The sequence below is a fragment of the Saccopteryx bilineata genome, chromosome 7 (genome assembly GCF_036850765.1).
Source record: "Saccopteryx bilineata isolate mSacBil1 chromosome 7, mSacBil1_pri_phased_curated, whole genome shotgun sequence".
Taxonomy (NCBI): Eukaryota; Metazoa; Chordata; class Mammalia; order Chiroptera; family Emballonuridae; genus Saccopteryx; species Saccopteryx bilineata.
The window spans coordinates 17,729,483-17,750,874 of NC_089496.1; the positions used below are offsets into that span (position 1 = coordinate 17,729,483).

The window sequence follows — 21,392 nt, forward strand, 5'->3', positions numbered from 1 at the left end:
ATTCTCTGGTTCTAGAGGGATGGTATAGCCCAGTGCTGGGCAATTAGATGGAGGCAGGTTTTACTAATGATAAGCAAAAACATCCTAATGATGTGATAGGGAGTTTTAGAGAACAGCAGATTCTCTCTCTCTAGTCAGGGGCAGCAGGACGGTTTATCACATGTGCTTTAGAAGAGATTCCTGCAGTAGGTGGGCAGTTGGACTAACTGCCTTTCATGGTCCTTTCAAAGAACCTTGAATTATTTTAACAAGGTTTCCAATAGGAGGCTGGACTATTTTCTTTTTAAATATGAACTTCCTGCCTGACCATGTGGTGGCACAGTGGATAGAGTGTCGGACTGAGACGCAGAGGACCCAGGTTCGAAACCCCAAGGTCACCAGCTTGAGCCCAAGATCTCTGGCTTGAGTAAGGGGTCACTCGGTCTGCTGTAGCCCCCCCCCCACCCCCCCACCCCGGTCAAGGCACATATGAGAAAGCAATCAATGAACAACTAAGGTGCCACAACAAGGAGTTGATGCTTCTCATCTCTCTCCCTTCCTGTCTGTCCTTATCTGTCCCTTTCTCTGCCTCTGTCACACACACAAAAATAAATAATAAATATGAACCTCCTAACTCCAGTGCGTATCCTGTTATATAAGCTATTTGAGTATACTTTCATGTTGGTAGTCATGAACTTCCTCAGAACCCTTGAGGCAGAGTAAAATGATTTTCCCTGTGGGGTTGTTTTCTTTTAGTCTTTTAGCTGACAGTAGTTGTAAAGAGCACTTCTGACTGTCATGAAATATCTTTCTAAGCTTTGGAAGAGAAATAATTTGCATAAAACATTCTTTCACACTTATTTCTTTTATTTCAGACCAGAGGTGCTGATCTTTTTATATGGACTTTTCCTGCCACACCTCCCACGAATGGCATGTTAGTGTGAAGACTACGTTTGCGGCATTAACGATGGTGTTTGATAGCATTCGGGCTGTTTAGAATCTGCCCTTTAGACTGAAATGATATGTCTGGCTTTGTTTCCAGGGTTACAAGAACTTCTTTGGTTTATTTTCATGACTGTGTCCAGTGGAAATTCACTGCTCTGCTTTTCAGAAGCAAGGCCTCTGCTACCAGCCTGCAGGATAATGGAGGTGTTGATTCTAAGAAGGAATATACCTGTCAAAAAGGACTCCTTGTGGTTAATGGGGCCCAAATTCATAATCAGAGGGTAGGAGTGTTGTTTACAGGGGACCTCTCTCTCTCTCTCTCTCTCTCTCTCTCTCTCTCTCTCACACACACACACACACACACACACACACACAGTATTTCAGTGAAAAGCCACACACAGACTAAGATGCCAAATCTCCTGCACTAGGTTTCTGCTGTCTGAGCTGAATGTTATAAAGGAGTTCCTGGAATTGTATTTTGATCAATGAGCTGAGACCTGCCCCATCCAATCAAAGCCAAGCAGCTATAGCCTCATTTGTGTCTACAGGCCAATCAGAATGGCTTCATAATGACCAATCAGAATGTGCAATTCTGACCACACAGTGTCATTTGGACCTATCAAATTGTGCAAATTTAGGTTCTTCATTTGCATGAAAGGACCAGAGTGAGCAGTTTCTCTCTCTATATATATACATAAGTGGAGCCTTCCATTTGTCTCAAGGGAGCCCACTTCCAGTTTTCTCTGAGGTCCAAAGGCTGTTTTAATACCATGTAAACTGTTCCCCTGAATGAAGTCTCCTTTTTCTGTACCTCAGATTGGGATTGCTAGCAGCTAGTTTTTGTTGATAGAGGCGTACAGTGGCATTTCTGTAGTTGGCTTTGGTTGAACCTTTGCTGTTACCTGACAGAACTTACTTGGTTGTGGTTGGTTATTTGGCCTGGGGTTGTAAAATAGACCCTGATGTTCTCCATGGGAAGAATATATAAGAGCTGAGTTGCATATAGTTCCTTTTAAGATCTTAGAATGATAACTGTTTTAACTATATGTGCAGTAGCTGAGGGTTGTCATTACAACTGAATTTATCATTGCACCTACAATGAAGTAGTTAATTAAATTATGTTAATTAAGTTGAGTTTATTGAAGACGTATTATTTTTGAATAGACTTTACTTTTAGAGCAGTTTAAATTGAATAGGAAGCCCTGGCCGATTGGCTCAGTGGTAGAGTGTCGGCCTGGCGTGCGGAAGTCCCGGGTTCGATTCCCGGCCAGGGCACACAAGAGAAGCGCCCATCTGCTTCTCCACCCCTCCCCCTCTCCTTCCTCTCTGTCTCTCTCTTCCCCTCCCACAGCTAGGCTCTATTGGAGCAAAGATGGCCCGGGCACTGGGGATGGCTCCTTGGCCTCTGCCCCAGGCGCTGGAGTGGCTCTGGTCGCAACAGAGTGACGCCCCGGATGGGCAAAGCATTGCCCCCTGGTGGGCAGAGCGTCGCCCCCTGGTGGGTGTGCCGGGTGGATCCTGGTCGGGCGCATGTAGGAGTCTGTCTGACTGTCTCTCCCAGTTTCCAGCTTCAGAAAAATACAAAAATAAAAATAAAAATAAATTAAAAAAAAAATAATTAAATTGAGTAGGAAGTACAGAGTTCCTGTATCCCTCCTGCTCACATGCCCTACTCAAGTAATATATTTATTATAATCAATAAACTTATATTAGCACATAATTATCACCCAAAACCCATACTTTACTGTTCACTCTTGTTGTATGTTTTGTGGGTTTGGACAAATGTATAATGACATGTATCCACCATTATAATATCATACAAATAGTTTCACTCCTAAAAACCCTTTGTTCTCTGCCTATTCACCCCCAACCCTAAACCCTAAGAAGTCACTGACCTTTTTACTATTTCTGTAGTTTTGCATTTTCCAGAATGTCATATAGTTGGAATCATACAGTATATAGATATTTCAGACTGGCTTTTTTTACTTAATAATGTGAATTTAAGTTTCCTCCATGTCTTTTCACGTCTTGGTAGCTCATTTCTTTTTAGTGCTGAATCATGTTTCATTGTTTGGATATACCACAGTTTATTTATCTATTTACCTACTGAGAGACATTTTGGTTGCTTCCAAGGTTCCAAGGTTTGGCAGCGATGAATAATGTTGCTATTAATATCCATGAAAGGTTTTTGTGTGGACATAAGTTTTCACCTCATTTGGGTACATACCAAGAGCAAGATTGCTGGATCATATGGTAAGAGTGTGTTTAGTTTTGTAAGAAACCAACCAGCTGTCCTCCAAAGTGGTACCATTTTTCATTCTCACAGCAATGAATGAGAGTTCCTGTTGTTCCAACTTTGTCGGCTTTGGGGATTTTCTGGATTCTGCCTATTCTAACAGGTATGCAGTGTCATCTCATTGTTGTGTTGTTTTGTAATCTCCTAATGACATATGATGCTGATCATCTTGTCATATGCTTGACGTTTGTATGTCTTCTTTGGTGAAATGTCTGTTAATAAGTTGTCCACTTTTTAACTGGGTTGTTTGATTTCTTATTGCTGAGTTTTAAGAGTTCTTTGTATATTTTGGATGACAGTCCTTTATCAGATGTATCTTTTGCAAATATTTTCGCCAGGTCCATGGCTTGTTTTCTCATTCTTTTTTTGTTTTTGTTTTTGTTTTTTTTTTTGTTTTTTTTAGAGAGAGAGTCAGAGAGAGGGATAGACAGGGACAGACAGACAGGAACGGAGAGATGAGAAGCATCAATCATTAGTTTTTCGTTGTACATTGCAACACCTTAATTGTTCATTGATTGCTTTCTCATACGTGCCTTGACTGCGGGCCTTCAGCAGACTGAGTAACCCCTTGCTTGAGCCAGCAACCTTGGGCTCAAGCTGGTGAGCTTTTTGCTTAAATCAGATGAGCCCTTGCTCAAGCTAGCAACCTCGGGGTCTCGAACCTGGGTTTTCCGCATCCCAGTCTGATGTTCTATCCCCTGCGCCACCGCCCGGTCAGGCAATTTTTTCTCATTCTTTTGATTATAGACTATTTTAACAGTGTTCTACCAGATGTTGTATCAGCATATAAAATATATTAAGGCAGAATTTCTCCCTTTTAAGTGCTTATTGGGAAATATCTATTTCCTGTTTGCAGAAATAGCCCCATTGCTTCTTTTTTTTGAGAGAGAGAGAGAGGAAGGGAAAGAGAGAGGAAGAGGAAGGAAGCGTTCATCTGTTGTTCCACTCAGTCGTACATTCGTTGGTTGCTTCTTGTGTGTACCCTGACTGGGAATGGAACCCGTAACCTTGCTGTTTCGGGAAGACGCTCTTAACTGATTGAGCTAATAAGCCAGAGCCCCCATTGCTTCTTTTATAGGCCACCAGTGAAACTCTTTAGTGGCTCATGGCAGTGGTAAAGGCTCCAGTAAATTGGTATATTTGGGAAACTCGCTTATATATTGTTTAATGTAGTGAGAGTTCCACAATAAATCATACCCTGGTAACTCATGTATATAAAAGTTTGAAACTGACTTGTCTTGGAAGACAATGTCATTATTAGTCTAAGAAATATTAATTACTGAGAGTTATATATTCCTTTACATACCATGGTCACTGATATTACCTCATTTGAAGATTATGAAGAAGCGATGACTTAATCTAAGTATAAAATGTAGTAATTTGACCAAGAGAAAGAAATTTTGTCTTTTCTTTACATTGAAATACTTAAAAATATTTAACAAAAAAAGAATCATTTTTAAATAGCATAGAGTCACAGGTAGTACACCTCACTTGACTTAACATCTAGAGTTAGCTTTGCTTATAGTGAATTATGTAATATTAGCAAATAAACATAATATGCTTAAACTTCAATAAATATTAATAAAACCTTTTAGTGTGTCCATTCATAAGCAAAAAACAGGTCTCGAAAACCCAGTGTGAATTGGGTATCAGGTGTATTCAGTTCCGATGCACTATATCAGCCCCAGTCACCTGGTGCCAAGGTCACTTTGGAGCAGAGTGTCCAACTGACCATGTTAAATGAAAGGGAAATTCAAACATCGAGCTGAGGAGTAGAACAAATACTAGTAAGAAGGATAGTGGGCTGGATGTGTATCTAGGACAGGGGTCCCCAAACTTTTTACACAGGGGGCCAGTTCACTGTCCCTCAGACCGTTGGAGGGCCGGACTATAGAAAAAACTATGAACAAATCCCTATGCACACTGCACATATCTTATTTTAAAGTAAAAAAACAAACCGGGAACAAATACAATATTTAAAATAAAAAACAAGTAAATTTAAATCAAGAAACTGACCGGTATTTCAATGGGAACTATGGGCCTGCTTTTGGCTAATGAGATGGTCAATGTGCTCCTTTCATTGACCACCAATGAAAGAGGTGCCCCTTCCGGAAGTGCAGTGGGGGCCGGATAAATGGCCTCAGGGGGCCGCATGTGGCCCGCGGGCCGTAGTTTGGGGACCCCTGATCTAGGACATGTGCTCTGAACACCCTGTCTAATCCCAAAGAGGAAGAAATAGGCAAAGTGCCCAAATATGCCATTCCTTCAAGGAAGCCAGAGAGTGAGAGAGGGCAGGATAGGGTGGGAAAGAGAGGTTACAATCCTATCTCCAACCAGGAAGACACGCCGGGTCACTCAACTGCAGGTCTCTCTTTGTGGTCAGACTGATACAAATGCTTCTCAAAAGTGCCTAAGCTGTGAAGTTCCCAAAGGCAGAGATTGAAAAAAGAGTTCGGCCTAGAAGGACTTTATGGCTCTGTGTAGTACAAAAATCATGGGTGTAGGACCCCTGCAGGCCTGGTTTGCAGTCCTAGCTGTGTCTTTAATAGTTATGTGACCTTGGGCCACTTATTTGAACCTCTGGGCCTTGATTTCTTCATGTGTAAAATGGAATAATTTCTGCCATTCAGTACTACTGCAGGGATGAATGATAACTTACATCAAATACCTGGACCAGTATGGATTCAGTAAATGTTAAGTGATTTTAAAAAGTTGTTCAGGCCTTATTCGTATGTTTAGTGATTCCACTGTAAGGAAAGCTCAGATGCACTTTAAATATACTTCTGCTTATACTGCTTTCCTTGGACACGAAATACTGTGCACTAATGTATTACTTCCTTAAGAGTATTATTAAGCATGCATACACTAGGATGCTTTCAGTTGCAAGTGGCAAAACCTCCAACTCAAAGTCGCTTTAAAAACAAGAGACTTTATTGGTTCATGTAACCAGGAAGTCCTGCAATAAAGTTAGCTTGACCCAGCAGCCCCGAGATGGATTGAAAAGTCTGGTTTCCTTTTGTTTCTTCTCTGCTACTTTTTATTTTATTTTATCAGTTTTATTCCTCATCTGTCTTCCTTTGTAGTTGTAAGATAGCTGTCAGCAGAAGCTTAGGTCCATCTGTTAGAATTGAATTTACCCAGTGTGATGGAAAATATACTATAATGGTGGCTATAATCTGATAGAAGTATATTTCTCCCTAATGTAGGAGAAATTTAGAGATAGCCCATAGCTGGTATGGTGGCTGCATCCCATTCCGGGGCCAGATGTCTAACTTGATGCACATTTTAGTCCACTGCTCCGTTTCTCAGGGTCACCTCCTGGTCCAAAATAAGTGCTGGAGCTCCAACCATTACATCTGCATTCTAGGCCTGAGGAAGGAACCTAAGAAAGGCTTGCCTCTTCTCCTGTAAGGAAACTCTTTGGAAGTACTACACAACCCTTTTGCTTTCGTCTCATTGGCTAGACCTTAGTCAAATAGGGTGGTTGAAAAAGAGACTGGGAAATAGAATCTTTTGTTGAACTCAAATATGCCCAGCTGGAAATTGAACCATTCTTATTCCCAAGAAGAAGGGGACAATGAATATTTGAGGGCAAGCAGTGGCCATTGCCACTGAAGGCCACATGCTTCCTTATTCAGACCCAATGGACACAGAATGTTTTTTGGGAGCTTCCATGGAAGAAAACAAATGTTTTTTTCTTGGCAAACCCCAGAAAACAAAACACACGTCAAATCCCACTGGATGAAATTGGGTCTTTACCTATTCTTTCCTCACTCACTGTGGAGAGAGAGAGAGAGAGAGAGAGAGAGAGAGAGAGAGAGTGTGTGTGTGTGTGTGTGTGTGTGTGTGTGTATGAGGTGGTTAGTGCTGATTGGCTGGGGCACATGAGAGCTCTCCTGGATTGAGGGTGGGGCTAGTTCCCAGCCACATCACTGGGACAGTCAAGGATCCATTAGGAAAAGGGAAGGGACTTCGGTACAAAGTTTTCTTTCACTCTCCAATTCCCTGCAGCCCTGTTTTCACTATGCTAAACAATTCTTTGACTTTTTACCTCTTGATAAAGCCTTGCATTTTTTTTTTTGTTTTGTTTTTTGTTTTTTGAAGCTGGAAATGAGGAGAGACAGCCAGACAGACTCCCGCATGCGCCCGACTGGGATCCACCCGGCACGCCCACCAGGGGCGACGCTCTGCCCACCAGGGGGCGATGCTCTGCCCCTCCAGGGCGTCGTTTTGCCGTGACCAGAGCCACTCTAGCGTCTGGGGCAGAGGCCAAGGAGCCATCCCCAGCGCCCGGGCCATCCTTGCTCCAATGGAGCCTTGGCTGCAGGAGGGGAAGAGAGAGACAGAGAGGAAGGAGGGTGGTGGGGTGGAGAAGCAAATGGGCGCTTCTCCTATGTGCCCTGGCCGGGAATCGAACCTGGGTCCCCCGCACGCCAGGCTAATGCTCTACCGCTGAGCCAACAAGCCAGGGCCCTAAGCCTTGCATTTTAGATACCTCATTTATCTTTTTGGATCTGTTTTGAATTTTCTCCAATCTTTCATGGTTCATACTAGACACAGTAATCAGGCAAATCTCTAAACAGCTCTAAGGTTTAGTTTACCCATCTATAAGTGGTGAGGGTCATGGTATCCACTTTCCTCCAAAGATCAAATGAGATGATATGTACATGCGTGGCGCACAGTGAGCATTTAATAAAAGTTATATAAGAATAACCATGCTTCCCAAGTCTCGGATTCTATTCTCCTATTTGTGTTTTCCTGTCATGCTTGTTTCTTTACCTGAAGCCTTAGGAACCACCTTTTTGCTGTGGTCCAGCTTCTGTTTCTGTAGTTTGTGTTTTTCTCCTTAGAAATTCTTCTCAATAAATGTCCCTGTGTCTATTTCTGACCGCATCTTTAAATTTAATTTGCCAAAGTAACTTTCCATGCCTGGAGGTCTGACAATAAGGAGAAATGATTGGTGTGGGCAGAGAGGAGAAAAGCAGCTGTGAGGAGCAGGTGGAGGGAAGGCTGGTGTGGTCCCATGTTGTTCTCACCTCTAGCCCACCCCACCACGGCCTCAGCCTCACCACAGCCTCAGGGGGCTGGAGGACTTAGAAAGGAAGACGAAATGTGCTCTGTTTGATCATGGGAGTTTACATAAGAAACATCCTCAGTCATTAGGTCATTTTTATTTTTTGAAGGAGAATTTTTATTACTTTTATGCGCAGAAAACTCAACAGTGCACACTTAGCCCAGCTTGGTGGCCAGCTCTTGAGCGCTGGCTGTTTCTAGCTCGGCAATGCAAGCCAGCAACTTTGCACCCAGAACATTGCCTCCCAGTGGTGGGGGGGTCTCATCATATCTGTCATTGTAATTAGTCTGCGTGCTGCCACCAGCTTAGCCAGAGCTCCTTTGTCCTCCTGTTAGCCTGTGTGAAGGTGCTGGTGTGGTAGGTCTTCCTGTGTGTAGCCACCCACTGGCCTTCCCCTGGACAGCACAGTAGGGAACCCCACCTTACAGTGCAGGCAGGCAGGAAGACGACCAGCAGGACAGGAGCCACATCGTGTGCTATCACCACCAGCCAGGCGAGACAGTGCTAAGCAGGGGTTAGCACTGTCCCCTGCTTGGAGGACAGGTGGCCCCCTGCTGGGGATGTCCCCTGTGCCAGCAGCTTTTCCTCACATGGGCCAACAATTTCTGTGTCTTCGCTTGCTTTGTCTCTGCTCTGTGCTTGTGGGCCAGCAGAAGCAGCTAAGTAGCTGTTTGGTGGTCCGAGGCCTGGGTAAACCGGTTAATGGCAGGAGGGGCTTCCAGAGTCTTCTATAAACAGTCCTGTGCCGCTGCAGCCAAATGTGGCGGGCATTTACAGAGTAGGCGAGATCCCCATTGGGCTAGATGTCCTGTCCAGTGCCAAAACACTAGGGCGTTTTCTCGAACACAGAATTTACCTTCTTCTTGGCCTCCTGCTTCCCCACAACAGCAGGACAACAGCAGGGCGGGCACTGCCTTCCTCCTTAACCTCCTTTCCTATCTGCATTTGGGCTGCAGGAGGAGAAAGCAGTCAGTAGGCCTTGAAGCTGATTGTCTCTATACTGCTTAGAGTTGAGCACATGAGTTTTATTTGGTTTGGAAATTCAAAGGCTGGGCTCTTTCTCTTGTGGGGCTGAGAAAGCCGCCTCCAGCTGCATCTGAGATCGTTTGTCTTCACTCTCTTACCTCCTCCCATCCTCCCTCCTTGCTTCGGTGAGTCCCGAGGAGCTGGGCGGACTTGCACCAATTTCCCATCAAGGAGCTGCTAGGGATGCCTGCCCTGCACGTGGTGGAGACAGCGCTTCCTGGAGTGGTGCTTATAGTTCAGTCTTAATTGTCAAGGAGGGGATAATAGCTAACATCAATTGCTAGTCATTCTAAGTACTTTGCAGACCCAGTAATAGTAATAGCTGGCATTTAGTAAGGTACTTAGTATGTACAAAGTGTAGTTAAATTGTTTTCTATATATTAATTTATGCTGTTCCCTGGTACTCCTCTGAAGTAGTAACTACCAGCATCCTCATTTTACAGATGGAGCACTGGGCTCTGAAAGGTTAAACAACTTGCTCAGGGTCATTCAGCTGGAACTCCGTTGGGTCAGCGAGTGTCATGGCACAGGCTGAAAACCCATGGGCCCTGGTCCTGCTCCTGAGCCTGGAGGGGAGTGAGGAAGGCAGGCCTTGTGACCACCAACGGTGCCTGTGACACTTCTGTTTTCCTGCTTCCTGGTCTTCCTTTCACCCCTAGGGCTGCTGGCCAGGCTGGCCTGGGACTCACTCGGGGCTCTGAAGTATCAGACACCACACTCAGTTCCACCAGTTACATAAAGAAACTAGCAAGGGAAGACATCATTTAAAGTGGGATTGATTGATTTATACTGTGACTTGTTCCATAAAGGATTTATGACACTATAAAGAAATGCCTCTGTTCTGGGAGAGAGCATCGGTTTGGTGTGTGTAACAGTGTGGCTGAGATCCTGGGGACCTAGTTGGATCTTGATCTTCTTGCACCCGTGTTTATCTTTAAACTGGAAATGATGTCTTCCTGGTGGAACTGGGCAGGTATTAATGACAGTTCATGTGAAGTCCCAGCATAAGCCTGGCTCCCTGTGGGTGCTCAGTGGATGGTGATGATGATGATGGTGAATGTCACAAGGCAGAGAACGACACAGAGTTAGGAAAATAAGGGCCAGGGTAAAAAAACAGAGCCAGATTTGACGCCTGTACAAACATATCTGCACAAAGTCGCACTGGCTCTCTTGGGGCCATGTGAAGAGGAAAACCTGATTAGGTAATTGTTCACAATGATCATGAGAGGAAAACAGGATCAGGAAAGGCAGCTTCCAGGCCAAGGTGGAAACGAGAAGCTCTCCAGAGTCCTGAGAAGGAGGAGGACTCTGCAGTTTTAGAAATGATGTCCTCAATAACTTCTGAGTGTAAACCCAGTGACAAGTGCCACTGGCTGTCCTTTAATAGAGGCTAATGGCAACAAGCCAGAGCATAACCGACAGGAGGCATTGCACTGACAGGCGTGTGGCAGGCTCAGGCACAGTGCTCGCTCTTGTTTCGACTTAACTAGGGGTATGGGAGCTGATGTCTGTGAGCATGATGAGGGGCCCTCAACACGCATTACATTTAAGTCTTACAACAACCACTTGAGGTTGGTAATATGGTCATCTCAGTTTTGCAGATGAGTGAACCAAGGCCCGGAAAATAGGCCCAGGCCCACTGAGCACATGATCCCTAGCCAGGCTTCCCACCCGGGCGGGCAGGCTCCAGAGCTGGCACCCCCCCCCCCCCTTTGTCTCTCTGGAAGACTGGTTGGACTCAACATCCTTGTGGTGGTCCTGGCAACTGAGCCTTTGACAAATCTTAGGCATCAGTGAATTCAAGAAAACGTGTATGAAAAGCCTGACAGGCCAATGTTGTTTGGGGCCAGTTATTGTGGAGTGGGGTGGCTCCCCCGTCAGCCAGGAAAACCTACTGTTGCTCAGGAGCCTTACCCACGTGTTCTTATGACCTCAACTCAGAAGAGGGGAGGTCAGACAGGAGCAGGGCCAGGATCCACCTTGGATCTTCAAGTCACTCGAATGCACAGACAAATGGGTGATTGAAGACCCATAGTTCTCTGTGTATTATGGCTGTAATAATTTTGGTTTGAAAAAGTGTCAAGGAAGTTAAATTCCTGTTTTGACTATTTCAAAAAATGAATATATGATAGCCATAGGATATTCAATACAGTCCTTTTATTGATTTTTTTCCTAATGTATTAGACGTTCTAAACTATCTGACAGGAAACCTTCTAAACCTCCCCCATCCTGTAACCACCATCATAGTAGAATGTTCTAGAAAGGCCAAGTAAGAGTATTGTGCTGTTTTGGCATGGCAGATATTGCATGGTTATAACTGTGACAGAAGTAGGACTCCAGGTGGTACAGACTTTGGGGTCCTCCTCTTGTGTGTCCACACGAATTGGCAGAGTCCCCAGCTCCCCTCTGTGAGAGCTGGGCCCTCCTCAGAATTTCCCGAGACTCTCTGAAGGGCTGCGGCCTCCTGTTCAGCCCACCATCCAGGCTTGTCAGGTCCTGGTGGTGACTCTCTTACCCTGCCTGTGACGCCCCCTGCTGTACAGGGCCCACTTGTCCCCAAACTTTGGCCCAATGTGGAGAAGTTGGAGCACAAAGCACTACAGGCAAGTGTCCTGTCCCTTGTTAGGATCATAGGCCATGTCTCCTAAGCTTCTGGCTTGCCATCAGCTACTTCGGCTGCTCTTCCCAAGGAGCTGCTCTCTGCCCAGCTAACTGCCTCCTCCAATCCCCAAATTCCAGTGACTTACTTACAGAGCAGAACGTAGCGCATTCTGTGTTTTCCGCTTTACTTCAATGCTGGTTCAGAGCTTGCTTCTCTCACCCATAAAGTCTTCTCCAGGCTCTTACAGTGTGCTTCTTCACTGGAAGATAATTTATGGCCTAATATGTGAAAGTGGCCACAGTCATGGTTTTAAGTAGTATTTCCTCCCTGCTACATCTTATGTATCAGAGCTTATAGAATAGTTGGCAACTAAGTTTTTATAATGTAAGGACAAAATAATATAATAAAAATGACCAGAAATGAGCTGTAAAGCCATGAAAAGACATGGAGGATGCTTAAGTGCATATTACTAAGTGAAAGAAGGCCATCTGAAAAGGCTAGATACTCTCTGATTCCAACTATATGACATTCCAGAAAAGGCAAAACTACAGACAGTAAGAAGGTCAGTGGTTGCCAGGGGTTGAGGGGGAGGGATGAGCAGCTGCCACACAGAGGGTTTCAAGGCAGTGGACATACTCCGTATGGCACAGCAGGTGGATACGTGCCACTATACCAGGGGTCGGGAACTTATGGCTTGAGAGCCAGATGTGGCTCTTTTGATGGCTGCATCTGGCCCGCAGACAAACCTTTAATGAAAAAATATAATAACATTAAAAATATAAAACATTCTCATGTATTACAATCCATTCATTTCCTACTGCTCATGTTCATGGTTGCGGGTGGCTGGAGCCAATCACAGCTGTCCTCTGTGACACCAAATTTTTACTGGATAGTGTGTCACGTGCACGGGTTGTTGTATGGCTCTCACGGAATTACATTTTAAAATAGGTGGCATTCATGGCTCTCTCAGCCAAAAGTTTCCCGACCTGCACTATACCTTTGTCCAAATCTGTAGAATGTATGCCAACAAGAGCGAACATAATGAATGTAAACAAAGGACTTGGAGTGATAATGATGTGTCAATGTGGATCAATCTATTGTACCAAGTGTGCCGCTCCGGTGGGGATGTTGAGATGGGGGAGGCTGTATGTTGGGGAGAAGCAGAGGGTCTATGGGAAATACCTGTAGTGTCTGCTCAGTTTTGCCATGAGTCAGTCTAAAACTGTTCTAAAAAAATTAAATCTGTTAAAAAAGAGACTTCAAATAGGAGTTGGCTAAAGTGAGAAATGGTGGTGCCAAAAATAAGGGAGAAAAAGAGGAGATGGCTATTGATATTGGCTGGGAAGGGGCACTAGGCCTTCTGGGGAGAAAGTGGAAGTTGGACTGAGGTTTAGATGATGGGATTTGATAAGTGGGGACTGAGTAGGAGGGTGTCACAGGGAGGAGAAACAGCCTGAGCAAATGCACGGTGGCATGACAAGGGACCCACAGGCCTGGGGAGTGAGCAGGGGTCCAGGCCGGCTGGAAGAGCAGGGTCCTCTCCAGGGGAGGAGGAGGAGCAGAAGGCTGCCGTGGAGCCCCTGCCAGTGGTTTTCGGGTATTATTATCACAGCGAACATGTTTTGATTGTACTTCCCTGGTAGGAGACACTGAACAATGTCAACTGCCAGGATGCAGCTCTGTAATCCAGTTTGTTTCTTACAACAGGTGTTTGTTTATTACAGATAGCAGGGATAACTTGACAGTGTCGTGTCAGCCTTGTCTCATGTACCAGCTGAACTCAATGACATTAGCATCTTGGGTCTAACAAGATAGGGTGCTATGACTGAGCTACCAGGGAGGCTGCCCAAGGCTGGACAGTGCTTCATGTGCAGTGTGGGCCACTGGAACTGAGCGAAGGCAGCAGAAACACTTCCAGTTGGAACCTCATGCCTGTGTCAGTTACTCCAGTGGTTCTCAAACTTCTGCTGTGCCCGAGTCACCTGGGGGTTATTAAAACATAGAGTGCTGTGCCCTACTCCCAGAGCTGCTGATTCAGAAGGTCTGGACATAGTCAGAGAGTTCGTATTTATAGCAAGTTTCTAGGTGATGCCAATGCATCTTTGGAGATTACACTTTGACAACACAAGTCTACTCCTGACCGTTATTGTTTTGGGTTTTTTTTTTGAATAATAAAAGGCTTTATTGAGTACAGAGTGCTTCCCACTGGAGGACGTTCCCTAGCCCCGGGGACAGAGGCTAGGCAAGTCGCAAGGGGTGATCTCCGTGAGAGGGTCCCTAGGGTGGTCGATCTAATATGACGTGGTGAAATCTCACTGGCTTACGGAGGTGTCGCTCTTTTCCAAAGAGGTCCTGGGAAGTTTCTTTTGGCGCGCTTGGTTGTGGGCTGTCCTAGCCAAAGTTTCCGGGTCTGAGTTCCTCACATGACCATCCCCCATTATCCACCGACCTTACATTCTGAGCTTTTGTGTTAAATAGAATAGGGGCGCCGTTTATTCATCTGGCTACTTCCTACTGAGTGGGGGTGTCATGGGGAGGGGAGATTGGCTGGTGGTGGTTTTGAGGGGTGTCAGGAGGAACATCTGTTTGGCTGTGAGTTGAGAAACTTTGCGGATGCAGTCCTGTAAGGATTTTAATAAAGGAGTAATAGGAGGATCTGTAGGGTCCAGTCTTTTGGTGAGATGGAGATGGATAGAATTCAGTGGTTCCAACTGCCAGTGGTCCTGCATGGAGGCAAGCTTGAGGCAAAACTGTATGCCAGGAGTGGTGTACGAAGGGGGAAAAACTGCATCTCAGGAGTGGTGCGCAAAAAGGAAAAGGGGTGTCCCATCCATTCCCATAACCAAGACCTGTGAGGGAACTAGAGGTCCAGAGTGTGATGGCAAAACAGAGAAGGTAGCCCCCCGTGTCCACAAGAAATGAGATGGACTTACCCACTAGTTGCAGCATACCCTGGGTTCTCCGAGTCCAGGCCGTGTCCTAGGAGTTTGAGTGATGCACTCACCTGGCTGGATTGGCCTCCCCATTCGGGCGGCTTGTCCTCCATATAGAGACTCTGAGGAAAAGCCTGTTGCCCAAAGGGGCATTGCTCCACCAGTGACCGGGATGCTTGCAGTCAGGGCAAGGCTCAGTGGGCAGCTGCGGGCAGGGGCCCTGCCGGGACCAATGACCTTGCTTGCCACACTTAAAGCAAGTTGCTGGTAGGATTTCTCTATGCGGCTTGGACTGTGCCTTGCCCCTGTTGCTCTGCCAGCCTCAGGGCTGCCACAAGAGCCTGGGTTTGGAGAGTTACCTACTGCTGCATGCGGGCCTGGCAAACAGCCTTGGCCTGTTTCTACTAGTTGGGACCATTACAAACTTTAAATGCCATGTTCACAGGTCCCGGATAGGGGTTTGGGGGTTGAGAATAAGAGGAGGGGGGCTCCTAGGGAGCCCGGCACCCAGATCCAGCTGGAAACGCTAGAGCTAGAGGCAGGACAGGGCCAGAACTTCCTGAAAGAAAATTGGGGTTGGGCCTTGGGGTCCTGCAAACCGGTGTAAGAGCCAATAGTAGGTAAAGAAAGGCCTGACGGAGGAGGGGTTTAAGAACACAGTGGACCCAGGCTTGCCTGGTCAAGGCACATATGGGAGTTGATGCTTCCTGCTCCTCCCTCTGTTCTTTCTATCTCTTTCCTCTCTCTGTGTCTCCTCTCTCTAAAAAAAAAAAAAAAAAAAAAAAAAAAAAGAATAAATAAAATGTAAAAAATAAATAATTAAAAAAAAAAAAAAAAGAACACAGTGGAGAAGGGAGGGGCCCCTGGCCATCAGGGGAGGAGAAAGAGAGATGATAGTGGTGCCAAGGGAGGGGAGGGGGCTCTCAGAGGGAAGAGACCCGAGCGAGAGAGGTCCGCAGAGGGACCAGAGAGAAGTCCTGAGATAGAGGCGCCCCCGGGGGTCAGGCAGGAGGGGGAGAGAGTTGGGAGTCCATGGAGAAGGAAAGATCAGGAGTGGAGGTTTTAGGTGAGCTTTCTCTGGCCAGAAAAAGGGCCTGTGTGGTGGAACAGGTGGCACAGAGATTAAGGACAGGCACGCGGATAATTAGAAGCCGTAAATGTAAGGGATCTCCAACCAGCTCCCAGCTTTTTTGGCGATAGTTAAATTGGTGAGGGTGTTAAAACCAAAAGTCCCTTCAGGAGGCTAATTCAGTGGATTCTGTGGCCTGGCTCCAGCGGAGAAGAACAGTTTCTTCTTCTTTATGGAGGGAGATTCCTGTGCCCTATGGCCACCCTTAGTCCTCAGAGTGGTCAGAGATTAGTATCGGCGTCCCAAAACTCAAGCTCTGGCCACCAGATGGATAAGGTAAAGTGGATGTGCTTGAGGCATCTCCACGGGCACACACGTGCTCAGACGGAAAGAGATCTCTGACGTAGCTACGGTTTCGGACAGGGAGTCTCAGCGGAAAGAACTGAGGGGAAGGCTGGAGGCAGGGGACTTACCGCACCATGTGCCGAAGTGGGTGTGTTGGGCAGATAAAATATATTATGCTCACTTTGTTAAAGATGGCGCTGCCCATGTGGAAGCCATCGCCCAGGTGATATTAATGTGTGTTGGGGGCAGGCTGTGGGCAGGCAGGATCCTTGTAGCCTGGGGCTTGGTTTTAGGACTAAGCCTTTCCCACCCTTTTTGATGTGGGGTGGTGCAATCCCATCATGCCCCAGATAAGTGACTTTGTATTAGAGATTTCCCTATTTTGTATATTGGATTAAAGGTTTTGATTTCTACACTATAAAATGGAGGCAGAACGGGAGCTTGCTCTCTTGGTTCCTAAAATTAGCATTAGAGAGCAGAGCAGAGAAAGGCCACGTGGAGGAGGCCAGGAGAAGCAGCCAAGATGGCGGAGTGCTGAGTGAGAAGCCAGTTTGTGCAGAGTTTGTGCAGGGAGAAAGAAGGAGATGGGGAACAGAGGTGAATAAGGCTGGTGAACTAGAAACCTTTGATTCCAGGAAACTCGGATAAGTCCATAGTTTTGTGAGCACTGAATGAGTGGGTTTTGGAGCCCAGTGTGTGTTGTACTTGCCCGCCGGGTGCAAGCTAGGATTAAAGATGATGACCCACCAGTTTTTGGCTCCATTGTTTCTTTACCGACTGTCCGAATCCAATGTGAACCTGCATGGGCCAGGCAGCTGTGATGGTGGCCGCGGCCACTGGCTTTACAGGGTGGAATCCTGGTTCTTTCTTGAAGGGGAAGGGAAGAGGAGCGGTCCTTGCGGACTTCAAGTCCTCCTGGGTTCTCAGCACCAAAATGTAAGGTATTTTTCCCCCCTCCGATAAAGAAGGAAGGGGCTGGAGCCACGAACTGTGGAATAATAAAAGGCTTTATTGAGTACAGAGCACTTCCCACCCTACGAGGTTCCCTAGCCCCGGGGACAGAGGCTAGGCAAGTCACCTGAGCGTTATTGTTAACTTACAAAACTTTCCCTCTCCGGTTCTGTAATGCTGTGCCCTAAGGCACTTCACATTTGGAGAAAAGAGTGAATGGAAGCCAAAAGGTAGAAATAACTCAAATGTTCATCAACAGATGAATGGATAAGTAAAATGTAGAGTGTGTGTATGTATGTGTGTGTGTGTGTGTATACACACACACACACACACACATATATATATATATCCCCACATGATGGAATATTATTCAGCCATAAAAAGGAATGAAATACTGCCTGACCTGTGGTGGCGCAGTGGGATAAAGTGTCCTCCTGGAACACTGAGGTCGCCAGTTCAAAACCCTGGGCTTGCCTGGTCAAGGCACATATGGGAGTTGATGCTTCCTGCTCCTCCCCCTTCTCTCTTTCTCTCTCTCCCTCCCTCTTTCCCCCTCTCTCTCTCCTCTCTGAAAAAAAAGAAAAAAGGGAATGAAATACTGACCTGCTACAACATGGATGAACCTTGAAAACATTTTAAGTGAAAGACGTCAGTTACATAAGGCCACATGTTGCATGATTTCATTTATTTGAAATGCCTGAAATAGGCCAGTCCATAGAGACAGAAAGCAGATTGGTGATTGCCGGAAGCTGGGGTTAGGAAGGAGGGAAGAGTGACTGCATACTGGGTTTCTATTTGGGATGATGAAGTTCTCAAACTAGACAGTGGTGATGGTTGCACAACATTGTAAATGTACTTAGTACTACTGAATTATATACTTTGAAATGGTTTAAATGATAAATATTATGTTATGTACATTTATATAGGGTCTATAATTTTCATACAGTATCAGGGTGGTTAACTCTTTCATAGATCAGCACAAAATTTCTGGCAGACCCGGTGGTTTAAAACCACTGATGTAGAAAATAGAATAAAGAGACTTTAGAATCAGTTTGAAAATCAGCTCCACTACCAACTGAGCATTTGTTTTTGCAAAGCCTGTTTCTCCTGAGAAAAGAACACTATTTTATAGTGTTGTTCTAAGGTTGACATGAAACAGACCAGTTCCCCAGTTGCAATAGTGTTAGACACAGTTTTGTCATTATGCATCTCTGCATCTGCTTCGAGCCTGAGAGAGACACATGTGAAAACCCTAACCCTGTACTACCTGCTACCCTGAGTGTAATCTTCTCCCTCCACCTGAGGGGAAGGACATGCTTAGGTTAGGAATTAGTGAGAGTGGCCTCTAGAGTCCATAACCTGGAAGCAGAAGAGATTGTTAGCCTAGTAGAAATCCTTTTTGCACTCATGCTTTATAATGATATCAATATACTTTATTAGATAAAAACAGACAAAATTCACTCACAAATTCCTCACAATAAAGTCATTTGGATATTTTCATGTTTCTGTTCAGTCCTTATTTGTAGGTAGAATAGGTCTTATATTTTTATTCAACTACAATTATGACATAGATACAATCTTATATTTTGCTTTTTGTCCACTCAGTACTTTATCATCCACATTTGTCATGTTTCTATAGTTTATTATTTATATATTTTGCAAGAAAGAGAGAGGGAGGAGGGAGGAAGGGAGAGAGATGAGAAGCATCAATTTGTAGTTGTGACACTTCAGTTGTTCATTGATTGCTTCTTATACGTGCCTTGACCAGGGGGCTCCAACTGCATGAGTGACCTCTTGTTCAAGCCAGTGACCTCAGGCTCAAGCCAATGACCATGGGGTCATGTCTATGATCCCATGCTCAAGCTGGTGACCCTGCACTCAAGCCAGCAACCTTGGGGTTTCAAACCTAGGACCGCAGTGTCCCAGGTTGACACTGTCTACTGTGCCACCACTAGTCAGATTATAGTTCTTCATTATTGACATTTTAATGGCGTCATAGTGTTTTATTTAGTTGCCTTACTATAATTTACCTTAATAGTCCTCTATTGTTAAGCTTTTTCATTGATTCCAAGTTTTCACTACTAGAAATTGTGCTCAATAAAAATATTTCTTCATGTAACTTTTCATTTCCTTTGGCTTATTTCCTTAAAGTAAAATTTCCATAAGTTACTGGATCAAGGGGTCTGAACATTTTAATGCTCTTGAATGCGCCATCAAATTGCTTTGGAAAAGAATTGTATCAGTTTACATTGCTACTAACAGGGTGTGGGTATCTCATTGTCAAAAACCTTTCAGCACTGAATCTCATCATTTAAAAAGATTTACAAATTGTACATCTATAATCTAATTTAATATAAGATAATAAATTACTGTATCCAACATCTTGTCATGCATAACTTTCCTCCTCTCATTTGTTTTCTGGTGGCATCCCACTATTTTGTAAATTGTTGGGAGGAGGCATTTTACAAACCTGCGCATTATAGAAAATCAATGATTACTTTTGAAACAATAAATAATTCAGGTAATCCCTCTTCCTAATAATTCTTTGGGTTTCTTTTTTTTTTTTTTTTTTTGCATAGCATTTTTTTTTTTTATAATTTTATTTTTTTAATGGGGTGACATCAATAAATCAGGATACATATATTCAAAGATAACAAGTCCAGGTTATCTTGTCGTTCAATTATGTTGCATACCCACCACCCAAAGTCAGATTGTCCTCTGTCACCTTCTATCTTGTTTTCTTTGTGCCCCTCCCCACCCCCTATCCCTCTCCCATTCCCCCCTCCCCCCCGTAACCACCACACTCTTATCAATGTCTCTTAGTTTCACTATTATGTCCCACCTACGTATGGAATAATACAGTTCCTGTTTTTTTCTGATTTACTTATTTCGCTTCGTATCATGTTATCAAGATCCCACCATTTTGCTGTAAATGTTCCGATGTCATCATTTCTTATGGCTGAGTAGTATTCCATAGTGTATATGTGCCACATCTTCTTTATCCAGTCATCTATTGATGGGCTTTTTGGTTGTTTCCATGTCCTGGCCACTGTGAACAATGCTGCAATAAACATGGGGCTGCATGTGTCTTTACGTATCAATGTTTCTGAGTTTTGGGGATATATACCCAGTAGAGGGATTGCTGGGTCATAAGGTAGTTCTATTTTCAGTTTTTTGAGGAACCACCATACTTTCTTCCATAATGGTTGTACTACTTTACATTCCCACCAACAGTGTATGAGGGTTCCTTTTTTTCCACAGCCTCTCCAACATTTGCTATTACCTGACTTGCTAATAACAGCTAATCGAACAGGTGTGAGGTGGTATCTCATTGCCGTTTTGATTTGCATTTCTCTAATAGCTAAAGAAGATGAGCATCTTTTCATATATCTGTTGGCCATTTGTATTTCTTCCTGGGAGAAGTGTCTATTCATATCCTCTTCCCATTTTTTTATTGGATTGTTTGTTTGTTTGTTGTTGAGTTTTATGAGTTCTTTGTATATTTTGGATATTAGGCCCTTATCTGAGCAGGTGTTTAAAAATATCATTTCCCAATTAGTTGGCTGTCTGTTTATCTTGTTATCAATTTCTCTTGCTGAACAAAAACTTCTTAGTCTGATGTAGTCCCATTCATTAATTTTTGCCTTCACTTCTCTTGCCATTGGAGTCAAATTCATAAAATGCTCTTTAAAACCCAGGTCCATGAGTTGAGTACCTATGTCTTCTTCTATGTACTTTATTGTTTCAGGTCTTATGTTTAGATCTTTGATCCATTTTGAGTTAATTTTTGTACAGGGGGAGAGACTGTAGTCCAGTTTCATTCTTTTGCATGTGGCTTTCCAGTTTTCCCAGCACCATTTATTGAAGAGGCTTTCTTTTCTCCATTGTGTGTTGTTGGCCCCTTTATCAAAAATTATTTGACTATATATATGTGGTTTTATTTCTGGACTTTCTATTCTGTTCCATTGGTCTGAGTGTCTATTTTTCTGCCAATACCATACTGTTTTGATTGTCGTGGCCCTATAATAGAGTTTGAAGTCAGGTATTGTTATGCCCCCAGCTTCATTCTTTTTCTTTAGGATTGCTTTGGCTATTCGGGGTTTTTTATAGTTCCATATAAATCTGATGATTTTTTGCTCTATTTATTTAAAAAATGTCATTGGAAGTTTGAT

The 21,392-nt window shown here is 44.5% G+C and overlaps 1 protein-coding gene and 1 long non-coding RNA gene across 2 annotated transcripts in view; both read left to right on the forward strand.

The window, feature by feature from the left end:
* The window catches only part of LOC136311050 (uncharacterized), a 43,096-nt gene extending 41,356 nt beyond the window's left edge, over positions 1-1,740 (forward strand). Inside the window, exon 4 of the long non-coding RNA XR_010726674.1 lies at positions 855-1,740. This is a non-coding gene — a long non-coding RNA (uncharacterized lncRNA). The remainder of the gene's footprint in view (positions 1-854) is intronic.
* Positions 1,741-2,575: 835 nt separating this feature from the next.
* The window catches only part of CDHR3 (cadherin related family member 3), a 199,593-nt gene continuing 180,776 nt past the window's right edge, over positions 2,576-21,392 (forward strand). Inside the window, 1 exon segment of the mRNA XM_066240203.1 lies at positions 2,576-3,323. Coding sequence (XP_066096300.1) covers positions 3,257-3,323 — 67 coding nt within the window. The 5' untranslated portion in view covers positions 2,576-3,256.